The sequence below is a fragment of the Vipera ursinii genome, assembly GCF_947247035.1.
Source record: "Vipera ursinii genome assembly, chromosome: 6".
NCBI lineage: Eukaryota > Metazoa > Chordata > Lepidosauria > Squamata > Viperidae > Vipera > Vipera ursinii.
The window spans coordinates 52,493,395-52,514,230 of NC_139515.1; the positions used below are offsets into that span (position 1 = coordinate 52,493,395).

A 20,836-nucleotide genomic window follows, 5' to 3' on the forward strand; every position below is an offset into this window, starting at 1 on the left:
AATGTAAACATGTTGTACTTTGACAATAAAGGTTTATTATTATTAATTAAAAACTTACTTCGCACAACGCACCCAGTGTGTATGCTGGCATAAAGAAAACAAAAGATGTTGGCTGCAAATGCTCCACACTTTCACTGACTTGTCATTAGATGCAGTGACTAGAAACTGACTATCATTTGAGAAGTTCACACTGCGGACGGGGGCAGTATGGCCCTTTAATGAGGTGGATTCACCATGGCTACAAAGAAATTTTAAAAAAAATGTTTTAGCAGAAAGTAATCATAAGATTTTAAAATAATACAGATTCCAGTCTCAATCTATCTTGTTTAAAGTGATGCATTCCCAAAAGACCTTTATTTCATGTCTGATACGGTATGTTTCTGTGAACAATCATAGAATTCTTTTACAGATAATATAATTAATAATATTATTACTGTATTAATTGTTTTAAGATGAGAATAAGCTTAGTCATGGCCTAACAAAATGCTGTTGCTAAAAACATACAGGTAGTTGTGATCATACAAACACAATAGGGCATGGAATTTCAGTTATAAGTCACTGCTGTTTTACATTGAGGCACCACATGACTGGATTACATTTTATGACCATTTTTACAATGGTTCTAGAATTAGTCAGTGTAGTCACTAAGTGAATCGTGTGATTGTTAAGCAACTCCAGCATATCTAATAGGTGTTTTTTGTCATTTTCTCCAAGAGAACAGCAAAAATCATTACAAATCAGTCATGTGACTGCAAGACATTGCAATTCGTTGTAAATATGTGAGCCAGTTGCCAAGCACTGAAAATGATATCATATGACCACGGGGTAGGGAAAGTATGGCAGCCTTAACTTTAAAGACGGGTCTTAAGTGGCTTTTTAAAAGTTCTTTGTAATTTTGGTCATTAAGTGAAGACTACCTTTATTTCCACTGTTTTAACAAAGGTTAAAGTACTTATTTGTTATTCCAAAGTGTACAATTTGTGACCCTTAATAATTTCTTTACAATTTTTAGAGATTCCTTTCCAAATATGCTCCCAAACTTTGGTAATATGGATTTCTGCAATTTTGAGGCATGCAAATATTTTTTAAAAACGTGTATCACAAGCATTGACTATATTGGAAAAAATGACCTCAAAATTTCAAACAATACAAGCCTGGGCCATGGGAATTTCATCATCTTATCTCATCATCATCTTATCATCTTAAAATCCTCACCCTCCCACAAATATTAAATAAGTTCCCCTGCACCAAAGCCTCATACATTTTGACATGGGGTTAACAGAGGATATTTTATCACTTCTTGATCTAAAAAATTATATAAAATAGATAGCTAAAGAAGATATTTTCCAGAATCACTTTAAAAGTTCCTTCTTTAAATTAGCTTTTAGCTAATTTAGCTTTCCTACTAGAGAAATTGGCTAAGTCACTTTTATGTAAAATAAGTATAACTGAAACAAAATAAATGGAACCAATGCCACTTACATGCAAGGAATCCATAGTCTGACGGTTCGGTCTTCAGAAGCAGATGCCAACAGGTATCCATCTGGTGAAAACTGTACACTAGTTACAGCTTCTAAATGACCCACAAATCTGAAAGCTTTTGAATTTGGCCTCAAATTCCACATCATGAGAAATCTATCCAGAGAAGAGGTGGCTACAAAGAAGGAATTATAAAGCTTTAAAACAAAAAATAAGTTGATGTAGAACTCCAACATAGGTATCAGCACATCAATTATTATTTTTCTGCTTCCAGTTTTGCACAGTAGCACAGCAGCTGAGGGATTGCAGGGTCCACACCCTACGGACATTTCTGCCTGTAAGGGGACCCTACAGGGTGACCCTACCTCACCCCGTAGAGGCGATAAAGAAGGAGGGAAGTCCTGCTGAGTGCGGAGAGATGGCAGTCAATCTGATCGGTTTGGGAAAAGCTTTCCAGAAACCAGCAAGAGAAAGGCTAGCTTAACTTCAGAGTCTAGCCCAAACTACAAGCAGCCAAAGCTCCAAAGCACTATTTTAAGCTGACTGTAAACAATATGCTTGGAACTGGGTAAGAACAGTGATTTTCTCTCTTCTACTTGATTATTGATTTCCTTGGGGATCCCCCCCCAAAAGCCTCTGAAAGTGAGAAAGAGGGGGATCTTTGCCCCACCCTCCTACAGACGGAAGCGGCGAATTAAACCTTTGAGTGGGGACAGAAATATACTGAAATGAAATGAATATAAGGCCTAAATCTGGATAAGTTTGAAATTGGTGGAATGTGTTAAGATTTCTTTTTTAAATCATGAAAATAGAAGAAAACAATTGTTTAGTTTGAAAACTGAAAAACAAATTAGTGCTCATATCTAGTGGTGGATGAAAATATAATAGTTGCTTTAATACAGGAACTGGCAAAGCCCAGGAAAAGATAACTTGTTTTTAGTGACCATCAATGTCTTAATAAAGAGAACAGCTGTGACAAAAAAAGAAAACATCTTGGGCTACCTTCAAAGCAAGAATTATAAACTTTAGAAGAAGAAAAAATTGACTTTTCCGGATTACAAATACTTATTCAACTGTGACTTTAAAGCTGTCTGCAGAGAAAGGAAAACCCTGATTTTTGACTATCATGGAAAACCAGAGATCTGCAGAAAGAACATACCAAGAAAAAACAAATATTTTCCAGAAGAAGATGTATGCTATGTTGCAACTAATTCAAACATCACTGATCTCAAACCATGAGGAAATTAAAAATAACTTTGAAAATATAAATGAATATATCTCCAATTTAACTTTACAACAAAAAAAAAAACCTCAGAAAAATAGAGAGTGAGCAGATAAAACGGACAACTGATGAACCAGAGGAGATTTAAAGATGGAACCTAACAACAGAAGGAAGTATGACTCAATCCAGGTGGGAAAAAACTTACAGGAAATAATGGACATGGAAAAGATAACTTATACTCTAAGTCAGGGGTGTCAAACTCAATTTCATTGAGGGCCACATCAGCATTGCGGTTGCCCTCAAGGGGCCAGGGTCGGTGTGGCCAGGGTGGGCGTGGCCTACTGGGTGGGCGTGGCTAGACTGTATGGCCAACTGGGTGGGCATGGCCAGCTCTACATCGTTCGCATCAAGGGTGCCTATGGGGGCCTGGGCAGGAGTGGGACAGATCTGAGGGTCTCTGGAAGAAGGAGGGTCTCTGGGCCAGGGCAAGGCAGTGGGGGCCATTCCCTCACTGTTTCCAGGATGGGTTCGCGGGCCACATGAAACCACTTCGCGGGCCGGATCTGGCCCCCGGGCCTTGTGTTTGACATGTCTGCTCTAAGTCTAAGATCACAAAATAAGTCTGAGGACAAGAAAAAAGATTTGTCAAAAAGGATTAGAGAGCTGCCAGGAGAACTACGAGAACTTAAGAGACAAAAAATGATAAGAGAAATTAAGAGAGAAAGAAAGGAAAAAATTTCCAATGAATATGAAGGGGCAAAACCTTCCTATAAAAACATCTCACCTGATTTGCCTTTTGTACCTACAACAACATCCACAAGACTACAGGAAGACTCTTTGATTCAGAGAAACATATTGATCAGGAAAGATGTCTGGCAAAAAAGGATAAAGTGAGAATCAAGAAATTAGATGATGGGATCTATCAGAGGGAATATTTGAAAATTAAATATGTTTGAATATGGTTAAAGAAATAGAAAGATTTCGGATATAAATGAAGAGGGATGAGCCCAAGTAATACAATATTTTTTCTTTCTTTTTTCCTTTGTGTTTTGTTTTTTGACATGAGATATATAAAAATGTTGGGATGGTTTATATAAAGGCAATGTTTTAGAAATTAATTTTGAGAAAACTTCGAATGGATAGAAATGTTTTGATTAGATCTAAAAGATTAGATAATTGGATTTATTAAATAGAACACTTAAAGATTAAACATATGCTTGAATATGGTTAAAAATAAGAGAAAAATTCTGGATATAAATGTACATTGGTCTAAGAGGGATATGTATTTTAAGTAGTATACTATCTTATTTCTTTTTCTTTTTTTCTTTTTTTTTTAAGATATGAGAAATGTAAAAGTGTTGGGATGACCTGTATGAGGGAAAAAAGACTTAAATATTTAAGGGTAATGAAAATCTTAACCAGTAAGAATGTTTTGAATATTGTGGAGAAAACAAATTTAAATAAGAATTTTAAACAGGATCTATGATAAGGCAATCAAGATGATCAGTTAGAAAAGAAACTTTATATCAATGTGGTTATTATTTGCAGAAATATTAGAAAATGTCCATGTTTAATTGTTATTTATCCAAATAATGATTGTATTAATTCAAGGTTGGCAAAAGAGAACATTTTTGGAAGAAGAGAATATCAAGCAAAGCTATTATGTGGACTATAGAATTACAGAAACTAATTATTGTTTTTTTAAATATAAACCCAGACAACACAATCTTTACCAAATATTAAAGTGATTATGTAAAAAAAATTAATAGAATATATTTTTTTAAAAACCATTTTTCCACTTGGTCTACCTATTTCCAGATTGAGAACTGATTGTCTACCTTGAAACTACTAGATTCTCAAACGATCTTGCCCAGAAACATCCCACATTATTTATAGGGCAAAAAGTCCTTCCTGTCAAGTTTCTGACGTATGAGCTTTTCAAGTGACTCTGAGGCATTGTTTACCTTAAAAGTCCTTTATTTAGCCTAATACACCGGCAAATGCTTGCTCGAAGGAAGCTGGAATCTGAAATCTCCGCCCCCTTGCACAATATATTAAACACAATTCTCCACCTTTCTAATTTTGTCATTAATCATATTCTCCAATTAATTTAAAGAATCAGTTTCCCTTCTATTAGACAACCTGCCAAGTTCTTATCCTTTAATTTCATATGGCCTTGAGGCACAATCTTCCTCCTCCCTCCTCCCAGCCTTAACCCTATCTCTTAAAGCAATACACAAGTTTAACATATCAAATAGCTTCTTCATCTCTTGTCAAGCAAGAACATTCGATGTTAGCAGCATTGACATCTGCCCCCCCCTTACAAAAAGGACAGATCCTGTAATGTAAACAAAACACAAGTTAGGAACTGCCTTTTGGTTTGTTGGGGTGTTTCTCATAAAACCTTTTGAAAAGTCTGTCAGCTTTTACATCACTAGATTTCACCCAAATGGCTTCAGACAATGGGTATCCCTTCCATTGTACTAGGTACTGCAATTTTCCCTTAAAGATTCTAGAGTCAAGAATACGTTTCACTTCATAATGGGTCTGACCTGCTACTACGAGGGGTCCAGGTGCTTTCTTAGGAGGAGATCTTAAAGTGGAGGCTCGAAAAGGTTTCAGTAAGCTACAATGGAACACCGGGTGAATTTTTTCCCAAAAGTCTGGGGAGTTTTCTCTCGGTGGCTGCTGTGCGGGTCTCTTCCTCGTTGTTGGTTCTAGTATACTCTGCTGTTGCGGGTAAGGAACTGGGCAGTTCGATGCTCGATGTCCCCGCTGTCCACATCGAAAGCACTTGATTGGCAGACCTGTAGGTGGTCTAGGTCTTTCGGCAGTAGCAGTCGTTGGGGTTTTCTTGAGGAGGGTGGTAGCCATCTGGGTTCTGGCTTTGGCGCAGCTTCAGGTAGGAGAGGCTTTTTATAGCGGGCAAGCTGAACATCTAATTTCACCGCTGCCTGGTACCATTCATGTAGCTAATTGGGCACAGCTCGGTAGATACATGCCTGAGAAAGGTGGTCGTCTAACCCTTCTCTAAAAAGATGAATTATTGATTGCTCAGGCCATCTCTCTATCTGACCTGCCATCTTTCAAAACTCCCGCATGTACTCTAGGGCAGGCCGGCCAGCTTGCTTCATCTTATGGATTTGTTCTTCCACTTTGAGGGCAATGGATGGGTCCTCAAATCTTTCCCTCAGCTGGAGGAGGAAAAGGTGGGGGTCCTCCAATTCAGGGGCCTGCTCGTTATATAAATTGTTCAACCATTCGGATGCTTCTCCCTCTAGACTAGATGCAATCACATCGACCATCACACCCTGATCTGGATAGAGATGACCCCAGCGATTCAAATGAGAGCAAACTTGGTTGAGGAAGAAAATCAGTTTCTCTGGGTCCCCATTGAAGGTTGCTCTGAAGGGTGGGCTCATCATTGCTTGTTGGGCACCCCATTGCTGCTGGCCCCACCCTGGTTGTTGGTTCAATGGTTGCTGGGGCCCCGCACTGCTGTTGCTCTGCTCCCAGTTGTTGCTGGCCCCCTCCTGGTTATTGATTCAATGGCTGCCAGGGGCCCAACTGCTACTATTGGACACCCAGATGCTGTCTACCCCATTGGTGCTGCTGTAGACCCAGGGGCTGCATGTTTGGACCCTGCTACTGCCTCCTCTGCTGTGGTTGTCTGAGGGGAGGGTGCTGTTGGTTGGTGGGACATTGCGGCACCACCTGCTGTTGTAGGCCCCTCAATGGTTGTTGGACAGATGGGGGTTGCTGTTGTCTACTCTGGATTTTGGCTGCAGGGAATAGTGGCGCCCTCTGCTGTTGATCTACTAAGAGACGTGTTAGTCTCAAATGCTGTGGTGCCTCCCTCACTTGCGGGCTCCTCAGTGGTTGCTTGGCACTCAGGGGTGGTGACCAGTCTCCTTGGGATTGTTGTCCCCCAATTAGCTGTTGCTTTCCAGGCTTCTGCAACACCCCAATCTGCTGCAAGGCCTCTATCAACTGATTTAGGCTCAGAGGTTACTGCCCCTCCTTCTGTGGGGGTTGCCACACTCCCCACTGCTGAGGGGCCCTAGTTCCTCTTCTTCTGTGGGACTGGAGGCCCTAACAGGGAACTCCAGGAGTTGGAGGGCCGTTAGCTCTGCGAGAAGGGGGCTGGGGGCCTCTTTTGGCAGGAACTTTTCTGGGCTTTTCACTTCTAGTTCTTCAAACCTCTCTGCTAAATTGTCAATCGATTGGCTTTGGGCTGCAGACGGATATTTCCACTCACCCGAGTATTAAATCTCAGCTGGCCTGGCCACTCCCCACCGGTCTGGGGAATATGATGTGCAGGATTTCTCTTTGTTGTCATCCTACCTCCTCTGCCTTTGAAGCCCTTGGGGATGGCAAGGCTGCTTCGAGGCGCCTGGAGTCTCCACTGGGCTTAATCCACCCTGACGACCAGACCAATTGTCCTGGCTGTTTGGGTCTAGCTCCCAGCTGGGAGGATTGCTGAAACTCTTTCCCTGCCAGCTTCTTCACTGGCCCTTCCCCCGCTGGGGTGGCTGCTGGTGCCAGGGAGCTGTCTTCAGGCAATTTTTCTTCCTCCATGATGGGATCTTCCCCAACTCTTTGCCAGACTTCCTCCCAAACTTGGAGACAGAGATGGGAGGTCGGGACTCCCTAATTATTTTAAAAAGTAGGAAGATTCCAGCTTGATGTTAAGTTTCCGACGTATGGGCTTTTCAAGTGACTGAGGCATTGTTTACCTTAAAAGTCCTTTATTTAGCCTAATATACCGGCAAATGCTTGCTCAAAGGAAGCTGGAATCTGAAATCTCCGCCCCCTTGCACAATATATTAAAACACAATTCTCCACCTTTCTAATTTTGTCATTAATCATATTCTCCAATTAATTTAAAGAATCAGTTTCCCTTCCATTAGACAACCCGCCAAGTTCTTATCTTCTTTAATTCCATATGGCCTTGAGGCACAATCTTCCTCCTCCCTCCTCCCAGCCTTAACCCTATCTCTTAAAGCAATACACAAGTTTAACATATCAAATAGCTTCTTCATCTCTTGTCAAGCAAGAACATTCGATGTTAGCAGTGTTGACACTTCCATTATTTATAATGCTATTGATTTTGTTATTATTTTAGTATACTTGATATATTTAGTTATTAGTTATAGGGTCTCACAAAGGGCCAGAAGCTGCCTCTGCTGGGGACACTTTATTGGTAGCAAAAGCGACTGGGGCCCTCATGGGAGTTGTAGGGTTAGGCTATGAGTATAGGATGGCCAAAAACGGAAATAATTAAAGGTGGGGAGTGGAGGCATGTGTGACAGAGGAGAAGCATGAGGTCTTTACTTAATGACTGCAACTAGGACTACTACCGGTATAACTGCCATTGCTAAGCATTGTAGTCACATGATGTTTTGTCTAATGATTGTTCGCTTAGTGATGGAACTTCTGGTCCCAATTAGAGTCATTAAATAAGGACTACCTGTAATATTATTTATTCTGAAAAGAAATAGTGTAATCAGTGTCTGTCTATCTGTCTATCATCTGTGTTGCTGAATTTACATTGAGAAATAAAAAATGATTAAAATCTGGGTATAAGAACGTCATATTTAGGGTGTATTATTACGAAAAACTTCAGGATATATTATTATATCTTAATAATTATCCTAATATAATAATTATTATATCCTAATAAATAGAAACAGGGGATCATGAGTTCTTGTCCAGCCTTAGGCACAAAGCCAGCTGGATGTCCTTGGGCCTGTCACTTTCTCAGTCCTAGGAAGGAGGCAATGGCAAACACCTCTGAAAATCCAGAAAATTGTAGGGACTTATCCAAGCACTCTCTGAGAATCAGATATGAATGAATGGTTGTTTAAAAGGAAACAACTGTTACTACCTGTAGAAAACCTATACATCTCTCTAAGGCGAGACCTATCTCTTGTTATCCCTTTGATTCTATTGATAAATACACCATTAGAGGATAAGGTTCTACCTATACATTTCCATAACTTTTCATTCTAGAAGATATTCTGCTACCTTAAGCAACATTAATATAGTTCAATAGGTTTATTCTAGAACCTAATGAACTATATTTAGCCTACCTTCAATACCAAAGAGCTGGATACTACTTATAGATAAGAATAATCATCAATGGCAGCATATTGGCACCTCTTGTCTTGGAGTTATAATTGTCTTAAGTATGGACTTCAGCAAGTAGCATAGTTACATTTGTTTTTAATCTATGGAGAGAATATCATGAGATTACAGAATTAACATTTTCAGATATGCTTCAGGTGGACTTACCAAGCACTTTAGTATTTGGACTGAAAGCAACGCAAGTGACGGCATCTTTGTGACCTTTAAAATGACGAATCAAAACAGGATCTTCCTATAGTAGAGAAATATATACAAATACATATATTCATTTTTATAATATTTAACTTTAAGGTGGAATTTTATACTATTACATTTGCTGTTTTTATATTTGTTTTATTCAACTTTTGTATGCTGCCCAGAGTCACTTTTTGTCAAATGGGCAGTTCATAAATTTAATAAAGGAGTATTATTTAATTACTAATTTGATACAGTAATATATTGCTGAAGAGTTAGTACATGAAGATGCTACAATCCATCTTTTGTTTTCAACCCTTTTCTTATATCCCACATAATGAGACCAATAGAATCCAAATGAGTAATTAGCATCTTTTGCTTTTATTCACTGTAAAAACTGGGGGCCAACAGAATGCACCAGAAAAGCAGGACCTTCAATGCTGGCCAAATACCAAGCATTTCTCACTTTCCCAAGGTTGGAGAAAGATTTCTTTCAGATATATCATAATGTATTACTAGCAGTGCTTCTACTTATGATAAAAGATATACTAAACTCCCTTGATAGGAATGGGATTGCCCTTGCTGTTTAATGGCAATTGAAACACGTGCCTATGTATTACCATATTTTATTTCCCATAGCTCCTCAAGTCCTTACTGTGTGCTGGGAGTATAATTATAATTTCCCAGCAGGGTCACCTAAGGGATGAAGGTCATTCAGCTGCCCAAATAAGAAAGCAGGTACTTATACTGTATTGGACAGCTGCAAAATAGGAATACGTTGGAGAGAGAGATAATGCCAGAAACATCCATTCATACAGTGCAGAACAAGGTAATGGTAAATCACTCCTTTACTTTACCAAGAATAGAATAGAAATGAATATAAGTAAAAATACAGGAATAAAAAATAAAATGATTAATAATACACTGCAGGATAATGGATCCCTCATCTTAGATGGCACTCAGCATGTTACTAAAGATAAAGCTGAAGGTCTTTCCGAGTATGGGTAGTCTTCGACTTATGACCATAATTGAGTCCAACACTTTTGTTGCTAATGTTGCTAAGTGAGACATTTGTTAAATGAGTTTTGTCCCATTTTACCACCTTCCTTGCCATTGTTGTTAAATGAATCACTGAGTTGTTAGGTTAGTAACACGGTTGCTAAGTGAATCTGGCTTCCCCATTGACTTTGCTTGTCAGAAGGCTGCAAAAGGTATTTATTTATTTATTTATTTATTTATTTATTTATTTATTTATTTATTTTATTAGATTTATATACCGCCCTTTCCCGAAGGACTCAGGGCGGTTTACAGGGCATTTTAAAATCACACCAATACAAAATACAAAGTTAAAAGACAAATAAAAGATTAAATTATCCCTGAAAATAAAACCCCAGTTAAAATTCTCAGCCTGGGCCAGAGAGCTCAAAGAGCCAAGTCTTCAGGTCTCGGCGGAATGAACATAGGTCAGGGGCAGTCCTGAGCTCCACGGGCAGCTGGTTCCAGAGGGCAGGCGCACCCACAGAAAAGGCCCTCCCCCTGGGTGTTATCCGCCGGCACCCTGAGAAGACCCTCCCTCTGCGAGCGCACTGGACAAAGGGAACTTGATGCTGGCAGCAGGTGTTCCCTCAAATATCCCGGACCCAAGCCATTTAGGGCTTTATAGGTCATCACCAGCACCTTGAATCTCACCCGTTGGGCAACCGGAAGCCAATGCAGCTCACGGAGTAGAGATGTTACATGGGAGTATCAGGAAACCCCCATCAAAACTCGCGCACTATGAGCCTGGGGAACTCCACCGCTAACCCTGAGAGCGTGTCGAGCAGTTCGGGCAGAGCTGTTGCCACACAGCTGGGCGCCAGGTATGTAAGCAACAAGCCCATCTGAACCCGAGAACCACATCTCAGGAGGAGGGACTCACTCCCACCAATCTGGACAATGGTGGTCTCCCGCGGACATAAAGTCTCCCTGATAACCACCACCACCCCACCGCCCCTACCCTAAGCCCGTGGTTGGTGTAGCACACGGAAACCTGGGGGGCATAACTCAATCAGAGGGACTCCTCCCTCTGAGCCCAACCAAGTTTCCTTAATGCATGCCAGATCCGCGCGTTCCTCCTCGATCAAGTCTCGAACGAGGGGAGCCTTATTAACAACGGACCTGGCATTAAGGTAAACCAGCCTGAGCTCAGGGGCCTGATCACCCTCACCCCTGGGCAAAAGGGTGCTAATTGGATGGTTACATAACCCCAGGGCACTGAATTTTGATCACATGACATGGGGATGCTGCAACAGTCAAGTGTGAAAACGGTCATAAATCACTTTTTTATTTATTTATTTATTTTATTTTAATTCCATTTATATCCCGCCCTTCTCTGAAGACTCAGGGCGGCTTACAAGCTTAGCAGTAGCCTTCATTCTATGTATATGCCTGCTTATTAGGGCTTTCATACACCCCCCAAGCGGCATTATTACAAAGTCAGCTTAATTGCCCCCAACAATCTGGGTCCTCATTTTACCTACCTCAGAAGGATGGAAGGCTGAGTCAACCTTGAGCCTGGTGGGATGCGAACCTGCACTAATTGCAGGCAGCTGGTGTTACTTAAGGAGGCATTAGCCCACTGCTCCACCAACAGCTCTTTTCAATGCTGTTGTAACTTCAAATTGTCATTGAATGGTTGTAAGTGGAGGACTACCTGTACTAATACTGTATAAAATGTGGTTAGATTAATTGTTGATGTTACCATAGAGCAGACATGTCAAAAACAAGGCCCGGGGGCCGGATCCCGCCCGCAAAGTGGTTTCATGTGGCCCGTGAAGCCATCCTGGAAACAGTGAGGGAACAGCCCCCACTGCCTTGGCCCTGGCCCAGAGACCCTCCTTCTGCCAGAGACCCTCAGATCTGTCCCACTCCTGCCCAGGCCCCCATAGGCACCCTTGATGCGAACGATGTAGAGCTGGCCATGCCCACCCAGTAAGCCATATGCACTCTAGCCACGCCCACCCAGCAGGCCACGCCCACACTGGCCACGTCCACCCGGCCCGAGGGCAACCGCAGTGCTGATGCGGCCCTCAATGAAATTGAGTTTGACACCCCTGCCATAGAGGAAAAGACAATCCAAATCTGCAAAGACAGAATTATAGTAGGTACATGGAAGGTAAGGAGCATGAAAAGAGGAAAGCTAACGCAATGGAAGTTAAAATGAAACAAGTGCAAATTAACAGTTTAAGGTATCAGCAAATTGAGATGGATTGCAATTGAACACTTTTAATCAAAATATAATATTGTTTACTACTCAGGTTATAAAAAACAAAGATGGAATTACATTTTTATCTTTGGGAAGGATATTGGCTCCAATGCAATTAGTTTTCAAATATTTATCAATTAAATATCAAAATAACATTTCTATGTTGCACTATCTGGGGAGACAGAAAGAAGTGAACTTCACAATCAGCGTTAATGAGAAATAAAATATGGCTTCTATTTAAAGGAAGAGCAACTACTATTTTTCCCTTCTTCACCAAATGATATAGAAAACTGGATTGTGTAAACATAGCCCTAGCATCACATAGCCAAGAATGACAAATGACTGAGGTAGTAATATGCAACTCTTTTATGACCAACTCTACATGTGGAACTGCCAAGAAAAAAAAAGGAGTTAACATGATTCCTTTTGTTGTGGTAGCTAAGGCAGTTGAGCAGGAAAACAAAGTTGGAGCTGTTGATATCTTTTGACTGCAAGTGGCGTGACTGATAAAAAAACTGGAAATTAATTTCTTTAAAGATTTCTGGATTAGGATCCTGTTCTCTGCCATTGCTTTTCCTCTATTGCACAGCAAAAATTAGAAAACTAAAACCTAAAATTTCATGGTCACAGCTATACCTGACAATCATGTGTTAATAGGGTTTGATAAGTGTTTTTTCTACGATTTTTTTTATTGGTATTCTCTGGAGTTTTTCCACTTAAATATCCAAACTTGACATCCTTTGGAATCCCTGGTGCTTTCTAAGCTTGCTTGCAGACGTTTCAAGCAAAGTGCAACCAAACAACCAGGGTCAGAGAGCACCAAGGATTCCACAGTTCAATCAGAAACTACATATATTCTCTTCTCCAAATCAAGCAGCTTTTTCCTGCACAACAGCTGTTTAAATTCCCTTTTTAAAAAGTACGTGTCAAACAAACAAACAAACACACACACACACCTCAATCCTCTATAGTCTTTCGGTACGGCGTAGCCCTTTTCCCTAAAGGCTTTTCAGGGATGCTGGGGCTGAGAATTCAGGAGTTACTATTCAGTGCAACGGCACCAAGGAGGAAAAGTACTTCTCGGCAGTGTTAGCACTTCACCCTGCCCTGGCTCACCAGATCATAGTTTACTCAATTCCATGTTCTGGGTTCGCAGGAAACACTGAACAAAAAAGAAATACCCCACCCCACCCTCAACGAGATGCGTTCAGCGCTCCTGGCTACGAAAGCAGTTCGTGGTTGATTTTGTGATTCAAGGCACTGAGAAAGCACAACCGTCAATTACCAGCCGTCGGCTCGCCCAAACGCGTGAGCAAACAGCGAAAGCGAAAGGAAACAATATGGTGGAGGGGGCGAGAGACCCTTCCCACCCACAACCACCTGCGAAACGAGCAGCGCCTCGCTCAAATGACTGGCCGTACCAGAGCGGACGCCATCCGGACTCCAGACAAAAGAGGAGGGGTCTTTTTTTTTCCCCTGCGCCGGTTCCAGAGCCCATCAAATCGCCCGCGCTCTAGGCCGGATCAGTCGAGCCCCGACTTCGCCTCCTGCGCTGCTGGCGAGAATGCCTTGGAAAGGAAGCGAGTCCTTCGCCGCCTCTCCTCGAGAAGGAAAACGAGGCAGGCAGGCACTGGCAGGGAGAGAAGGGGTCGCCTCTTTCAAAGCCGAGCTCGGACATCGACGCCATCGGTACTCGACTTTCCTCAATTAGAGCCCTTCGGCAGGGGGTGTCGAAGCTGGGCCTGTTGCTTAGTGACAGCACGCGCGTGTCCAGCACATCTCGCCAGTGATTGGTGGAACAGCGGGCGGGTTTCCAGGGAGGAGAGGCTGCGCTAAGAAAAAAATGGTCTCTTCTTCGCTTTGAGTAGTTTTTCGGTTGAAATTAAGCTGGAGGGGTTATGTTATACCCCGTTTTAGTATGCGGAAAACAGACGCTTTCTTCAAGCTTTCTTCAAGACCCAGATTGTTAGGGGCAATTAAGCTGACTTTGTTATAATGCCCCTTGGGGTGTGTGTGAAAGCCCTAATAAGCAGGCATATACATAGAATGAAGGCTACTGCTACGCTTGTAAGCCGCCCTGAGTCTTCGGAGAAGGGCGGGATATAAATGGAATTTAAAAAAAAAGTGGGGCACCCTGAAGTTACCATCCTAATGATTCCAGGGGCAGTCCATGTTCTTATTGTGAATTGTGGTTTGGCCGTGTTCTTCACAAAGCCTTTTCGAGTTTACAGTTTAGCCTAGGATTGTCACTGTCTCCGGTCCCAAATCCTAAGGGAGACAGGTGCTGTTTAGCAATATCACTGCTGGATTTCTTTATGCTGAGTAGGAGAAAGGGCTTAATTTCTCTCAAGCCTGCAAATCATAGAATAAGAACTATAGCAAACACAACTTATGTACAGGTGCTTCTTTCTTGGTACTCTGAGCTTTGTACATGTCATTGCCCAAAATAGGTAATGTTAAATAGTGGGTTCTTTGGCGCAGGAATGAAGACGTGTAACTGAATACAGGGTAACTCATAGTTTATTTTATGCAGAAACTGTACTGGGGAAATGGCTGCAACTAGCCGCAATATATAGTTTAGCCCCTAGGCGGCAGCCAATGGGTTTGAATCAACCATTGCCGCCTGAAGATAGTCAATTGCAGTACCAGAGACTTAATTTAATTTATTGAATTTATATACCGCCCTTTCCCGAAGGACTCAGGGCGGTTTACAGGGTATAGTAGTCTGGGTTGCTGGAGAGCTGTTAGCTGCTCCAGCAACCCACCAAGAGCCCAGTACATAACATCCCTCCCCCCTTAGAACAGACCATAATAGCACCAATTAGTCTCAACAATTATCAATTATCCAAACACACTAAAGTAATAGTGATAATAATAAAAAATAAAAAACTAGGTTTCAATGCTATTAAACATCTGAATGAATAGGCTTCAAAGATGGCACTTTTAGACAGTTACATCATAGCACTATTTTCTGTAGTATAGTGGCAAACAGGAATTACAACAATATATAGCTTTTATTTTACAGTGTAATCTGCAAGATATGAAGGAGGCTTGTGTGCCCTAGAGGAACGTCTCGGAGTTCCCATTGCTTTGTGGTCTTCCAGCTTACCCAGGGGGCTGGGTAGACTTGTGTCCCTTTGTGCTCCTGAGTCAAGAGGATTTGATGCACTCTGGCTGACCTTTCCAGGTTGGCCCACCCCAGAGTCAGACTGTTCGGCAGAGTAGGCACAGCAGTTGCTGAAGTTTGGTTGGCTTGCTCCTTCAGGGGATCCATGTTGCATTCCAGGGTTCCCCAGTTCTCCCTCCGGTTCCACCTCAGTTAAGAAGGAAAAGTCCTGATAATCCATGTGAGGACTGGCTTGGCTGTAAGTTTGAGGACCTTGGGAGGGACTTATGACGCAGTCCTCACTTAGTGGCCATTCTGGAAACCGTTTCCTGAGCTGATCAATGTGTCGTCTGACAACTTGCCCTCCTTCCAACCCCACTTCATAAGATAGGGGTCCAGATGCCTTGGTAATTTGACCAGGAACCCACAGATTCCCATGACCATAGATCCTGGCCCAAACCCAATCGCCCATGTGCAGCCCCCTTGGGGGTTTTGGTCAAGAAGCTTCTGCTGCCACTCTATCGGAATGCAAGCTGTCCAGTTTAGTGATCAAGTGCCTCCCCCAACGTAGTTCTGCAGGACTTTTGCCTGTAGCAGTGCAGGGCGTAGAATGCTGGCAGAGTAAAAAGTCTGCCAATCTGTGATGCCAGTCACCTGTGACAATGCACTCAAGTGATTCATTCATTGTCCTCAACATGCGTTCAGCTTGACCATTAGGAGATGGATGAAAAGGTGCAGACATTGCATGTCTGATGAGATCAGCTCTAAGGAAGGCCTGAAATTCAGCAGCAGTGAATTGGGCCCCATTGTCTGAAACTAAGACATCTGGCAACCCATGTGTGGCAAAGAGTTTTCTCAGCACCTGGATGGTCCTAGCAGTAGTCATGTTAGGAACTGGAATTACTTCTAGCCATTATCCACTACTATAAGGAAGAACTGTCCCAGAAAGGGCCCAGCGTAGTCTGTGTGAATCCTAGACCATGGAGTGCGTGTTTCCTCCCACCTGTGAATTGGAGCCTGTGGCATTTCAGGCCTAGATTGCTGGCATGTATAACAAACATGGACTTGAGCCTCAATATCCTTATCAAGGCCAGGCCACCATAGGTAGCTTCTAGCTAAAGCTTTCATTCTGACAATGCCTGGATGGCCTTCATGTAATGATTGTAAAACCCTGTCTCTTAGGGAAGTGGGAATTACCCTTTATGGGCAGATAACTCATGCCTCCTGACAAAATAGCTCTGAAATTCTGAGCCTGGACTTTTATCCAACCAGCCCGTGTATACCCATGACAACACTCTACTAAGTATTTTATCCGTGGCAGTTTCAGCAGCAATGTCCACGGCATGGAGGGAAAATTCAGGTATGTCCTATATGGACAATATTCTAGCAGCTGGAGCCGGATCTGGATCCATTAGTGGCAGTGGTAGTCTGCTGAGGCCATCAGCATGGCCCATTTCCTTGCCCGGTTTGTGAATTAATTTAAAATTGTATGCAGATAGGAAAATAGACCATCTCTGCATTCTTGGAGATAGTATGTGGGGGGTTTGTTTGTCTGTTGTGAAAAGTCCCAACAGAGGTTTGTGGTCAGTGTAGACCATGAAATCCCTGCCATATAAATAGTCATAGAATTTTTTTATTCCAGCAACGATGGCTAGGGCCTCTTTGTCAATCTGAGCATGGTGGGGCTCAGCAGAGGACAATGTCCTTGAGTAAAATGCTATAGAAACCTGTTTCTCATTTTTTCTATGTGACTTAAAACTGCCCGCATCCCATAGGGAGATGCATCACGTGCAAGATATACAGGTTTAGACTCTTTATAGTGAGTTACAGTGGACTTTTCTGACAATAGTGCTTTTAAGTCCTGGAAACTTTTTTCATGTAAGTTAGTCCATTTCCATGGAGCTTTCTTAGCTAGAAGCCTGTGGAGGGGCTCTTCTATTGCTGCCTTTTGAGGTAGAAATGTGTGATAGAAGTTTAGGAGGCCCAAGAATGCTTGTAGCTCTCCTTTTGATTTAGGCCTAGGAGCCATTTTAATGGCCTTCACTTTAGAATCAGCGGGGTGAATGCCGTTAGCATCAATTCGGAAACCCAGGAATTCTGTTGAAGAAACCCCAATACTACACTTGTTCTTTTTTAATTTGAGGCCTGCTTCTTGAAGCCTCTGCAAAACAGCCCTGAGCCTACTGGCCAACACTTCTGGGGATTCCCCTGCAATAAGAACATCATCAAAATAAGGGCAGATGCCCTGAATACCCTTGAGTGTATGCTCCATGATTCTGTGAAAAATACCCGGTGCAACACTGACTCCAAACTGTAAGCGTTTATCTTTGAAAGCCCCCCGTGAGTCATGATAATTTGAGCTGCGGCTGTGGCCTCATCAACCGGCAATTGCTGATGGGCATGTGCTAAATCAAGTTTAGCAAAAATAGTACCCCTTTGCAAGGAGGCTAAAATATGGTTGACCAGGTAAGCGTGTTGCTTGAGGGTTTTATTTAGAGTTCATTTATAGTCAGCACAAATGCAAATTTCCCCGTTGGCTTTAAGTGGAGTGACTATAGGAGTTTTCCACTCCTCACCATCAACAGGCTGCAACACGCCCTGTTCTACAAGCTTATCAATTTCAGAATCAATTTTATGTTTTAAGGCAAAGGGGACCCTACAAGGCTTAACTCTGATTGGAACTATGTTGGCATCTAGCTTAAATGAGATAAGCGGGCCTGTGTATGTTCCTAGGGTTGAATCAAAAACATCCGCATATTCCTCGCATACTGACACGAGGTCTGTAGTTTGTGTCTGGTTTATGCCAGTAATCTGAATACCTAAGGCATCAAACCAATCGAGTCAAATGAGACTCGTTCTCTGGCCCCCTACTACTATTACATCCAGGTGCCCCAAAAACCCTTTAAACTTTACCAACAAAGTGGCTTCTCCCTTAACTTTAACATGAGCATTTTGAAAGTCCATTAGGATTATATCTGAGGGTCTTAGTTTGGCCCAATTGTTACTGCGCCTACACACGAAGTTAAAAGTGTCTTGAGAAATAATTGAGACTGCAGAGCCAGAGTCCAATTCCATCTTACATGGAACTCCTTGTAGCTCTACCATGAGCTTAAGTTTGGGTTTGAGGGGGCATCGAGCCCCGGTGCGGCATACACTTCTACAGCTTCTGAAAACCCCCACACTAACTGGACCCTGGGCCCCAGTACCACTCCTAGTCGGTTCTTCCGACTGGTGCTTGGGTGGCCGGTCCCTCTGGCAGGCTCTGCAAACTACTGTGATGTGGCCTGTCCTTCTGCAAGCTCTGCATGTGGCTGATTGAAATCTGCAATTGGCATGAAAATGGTTGCCGCCGCACCCCTTACATCTCGGTAAGAGAACTGCCTTGTAACTGTCCTCTTGCTGCTGGCTATTGCGGTGTTGTGCGTTGGGTTGCTTTTGGAGTCGGTTGATTTCAGGTTCTTCTTCCTCAGAAGATTCTTCGGTGTGTTTGGCATCCTCAAGGTGGACCGTTTCTTCAAACTTTGTCAATTTGGCGGGCTGTACTGTTTGAACTGCGCCCCCAGTGGCTTCATCGGCCATCACTTCATCTTTTGCTTCAGAAAATGTTAAGTTTGGCCTAACAAAGAGTCTCTGCTGAGGCGTTCTGTCTCGTAGGCCACAGATGAGGCAGTCTAGTAGTCACTCTTCTAAATTTGAAAATTTGCATAGGAGTGCGGCCTGCCTTAGGCCCGCTATGAATTCCGAAGCTGATTCACCGGGTAGCTGCACTCTTTGGTTGAACTTGAACCGCCAAGCCATTTTGGACATCTTGGGCTGGAAATGCCCTGTTAGCTTCTTTTTGAGATCTGCGTAGGAGACTGCTTCAATCGGTGTTGGCGCGAAATGGTTCTTGGCCAAATCAAAGGTTGCTGGGCTGCACACGCAGAGTAGCGTTGCGGCCTTCAGTCCTTCTTCCGCGATCTGATTGGCCCTGAGGTAGTTTTCTACTTGTGATAAATATGATGGCCATTCCTCCAGGTGTTTCACGTCAAATTCTCGCAGTTTTCCGACCTTCGGCATTCTTTCTTGCTGGTTCCTGCGTTCTTCAGAATCCTGCTTCCAGGCTCAGGGAATGAGTCCACTGATCACGAGTTCGCTAGCGTAGCTTGCTAGCCGACCTTGAGGGGGGGGAAATGCCTTTTCCCTCCAGCATGCGCTGCCTTTCCCTCGTAGACTTCAACTCTTTATTCAGTGAAGCAGGATCCCATCCTTGTCGCCACTGTTAAATAGCAGGTTCTTTGGCGCAGGAATGAAGACGCGTAACTGAGTACAGGGTAACTCATAGTTTATTTCGTGCAGAAACTGTACTGGGGAAATGGCTGCAACTATCTGCAATATATAGTCTAACCCCTAGGCGGCAGCCAATGGGTTTGAATCAACCATTGCCGCCTGGAGATAGCCAATTGCAGCACCGGAGACGTAGTCTGGGTTGCTGGAGAGCCGTTAGCTGCTCCAGCAACCCACGTGGTATTCCTCAAGAGCCCAGTACATAACAGGTAACATAAGTGCTAGTGTTATTTACTGTTAGTTTATTTGGTGGTTCCTTGTTTAGAACCAAAAAGGGAACAAAAAGAACAAAACAACTTTCCATCAGCAATCAACACCTAGATGAGCATTGACTCCAAGATTAAATTCAGATCAACAGTCAAGAACTAAACAATACCTCCATCAAGAAACTGCCAAACAGCTAACAGTAAACAGCTCCAACCAAAATACCTCCAAGATCACATGGCAAGCCACTAGAATATAAGATCAAACTCCACTACTAGCATTGATGATTCCAGCTCATATTATCATTTACAGAAAAACCTATCTTAAAACCCACAAATTATAGTTCAAAAATTACCTTGGAGAAGTAATTGAATTTTTCTCCTCTAAGTCTTGCTTTCAGGATATTTTGAAAAGGTACCACCTAAACAGTCTGGTTAGATTGTCTAACTTGAAAACAATAAATAAGATGTTGGAGTATAGCTCAACTATAATGTTTTGAAACAACGAAAGAGGTGCTTAATGTTTGATGCATGTACAGCATTTGTGCAGCAAAGCAGGATACTATAGTTATACTGTAAAATTCTAAGCAGAAATTGAGAAGAGACAAGTTGCCTGGAAAAGATCAATTAATGATCTTTAAGAAATATTCTGATATAAAGTAGTAACACTGATAACATGGATGAAAATTAACATATTCAACTATGTTAGTAGAAACATTATTTTATAGAAAAAAGTTCCATTTTTCAGATTATGAAAATTAAAGATGGCAATCATGACAATTGCCTTTTTAGCCAATACACACACGTACACATCAAACGTCTGACTTCTGAGGAAGGAGTTGTATGACTACTCTTGCAATAGTTAAGCTTAGTGAAGTATAAAAGGTACCAGTGCTAATGCTGCATTGACTTAATTGAAGGGGTGTTTGCTTAAA

General features: G+C 42.4%; 1 protein-coding gene across 6 annotated transcripts in view; it reads right to left on the reverse strand.

Moving 5' to 3' along the window:
• POC1B (POC1 centriolar protein B) overlaps nt 1-20,836 on the reverse strand; it is a 66,791-nt gene that overhangs the window by 38,898 nt on the left and 7,057 nt on the right. For all 6 annotated transcript variants that reach the window (XR_014492798.1, XR_014492799.1, XR_014492800.1 and 3 more), the window contains 4 exons: nt 13,688-14,098; nt 8,996-9,080; nt 1,483-1,654; nt 59-238 (listed from right to left, as the gene is read on the reverse strand). Coding sequence is in view for 3 of the 6 variants with exons in the window: in XM_083365246.1 (XP_083221372.1) it covers nt 59-238; nt 1,483-1,654; nt 8,996-9,080; nt 13,688-13,702 (452 nt within the window). In the remaining 3 variants the exon portion in view is untranslated. Of the gene's footprint in view, nt 1-58; nt 239-1,482; nt 1,655-8,995; nt 9,081-13,687; nt 14,099-20,836 lie in introns of those variants that run through there.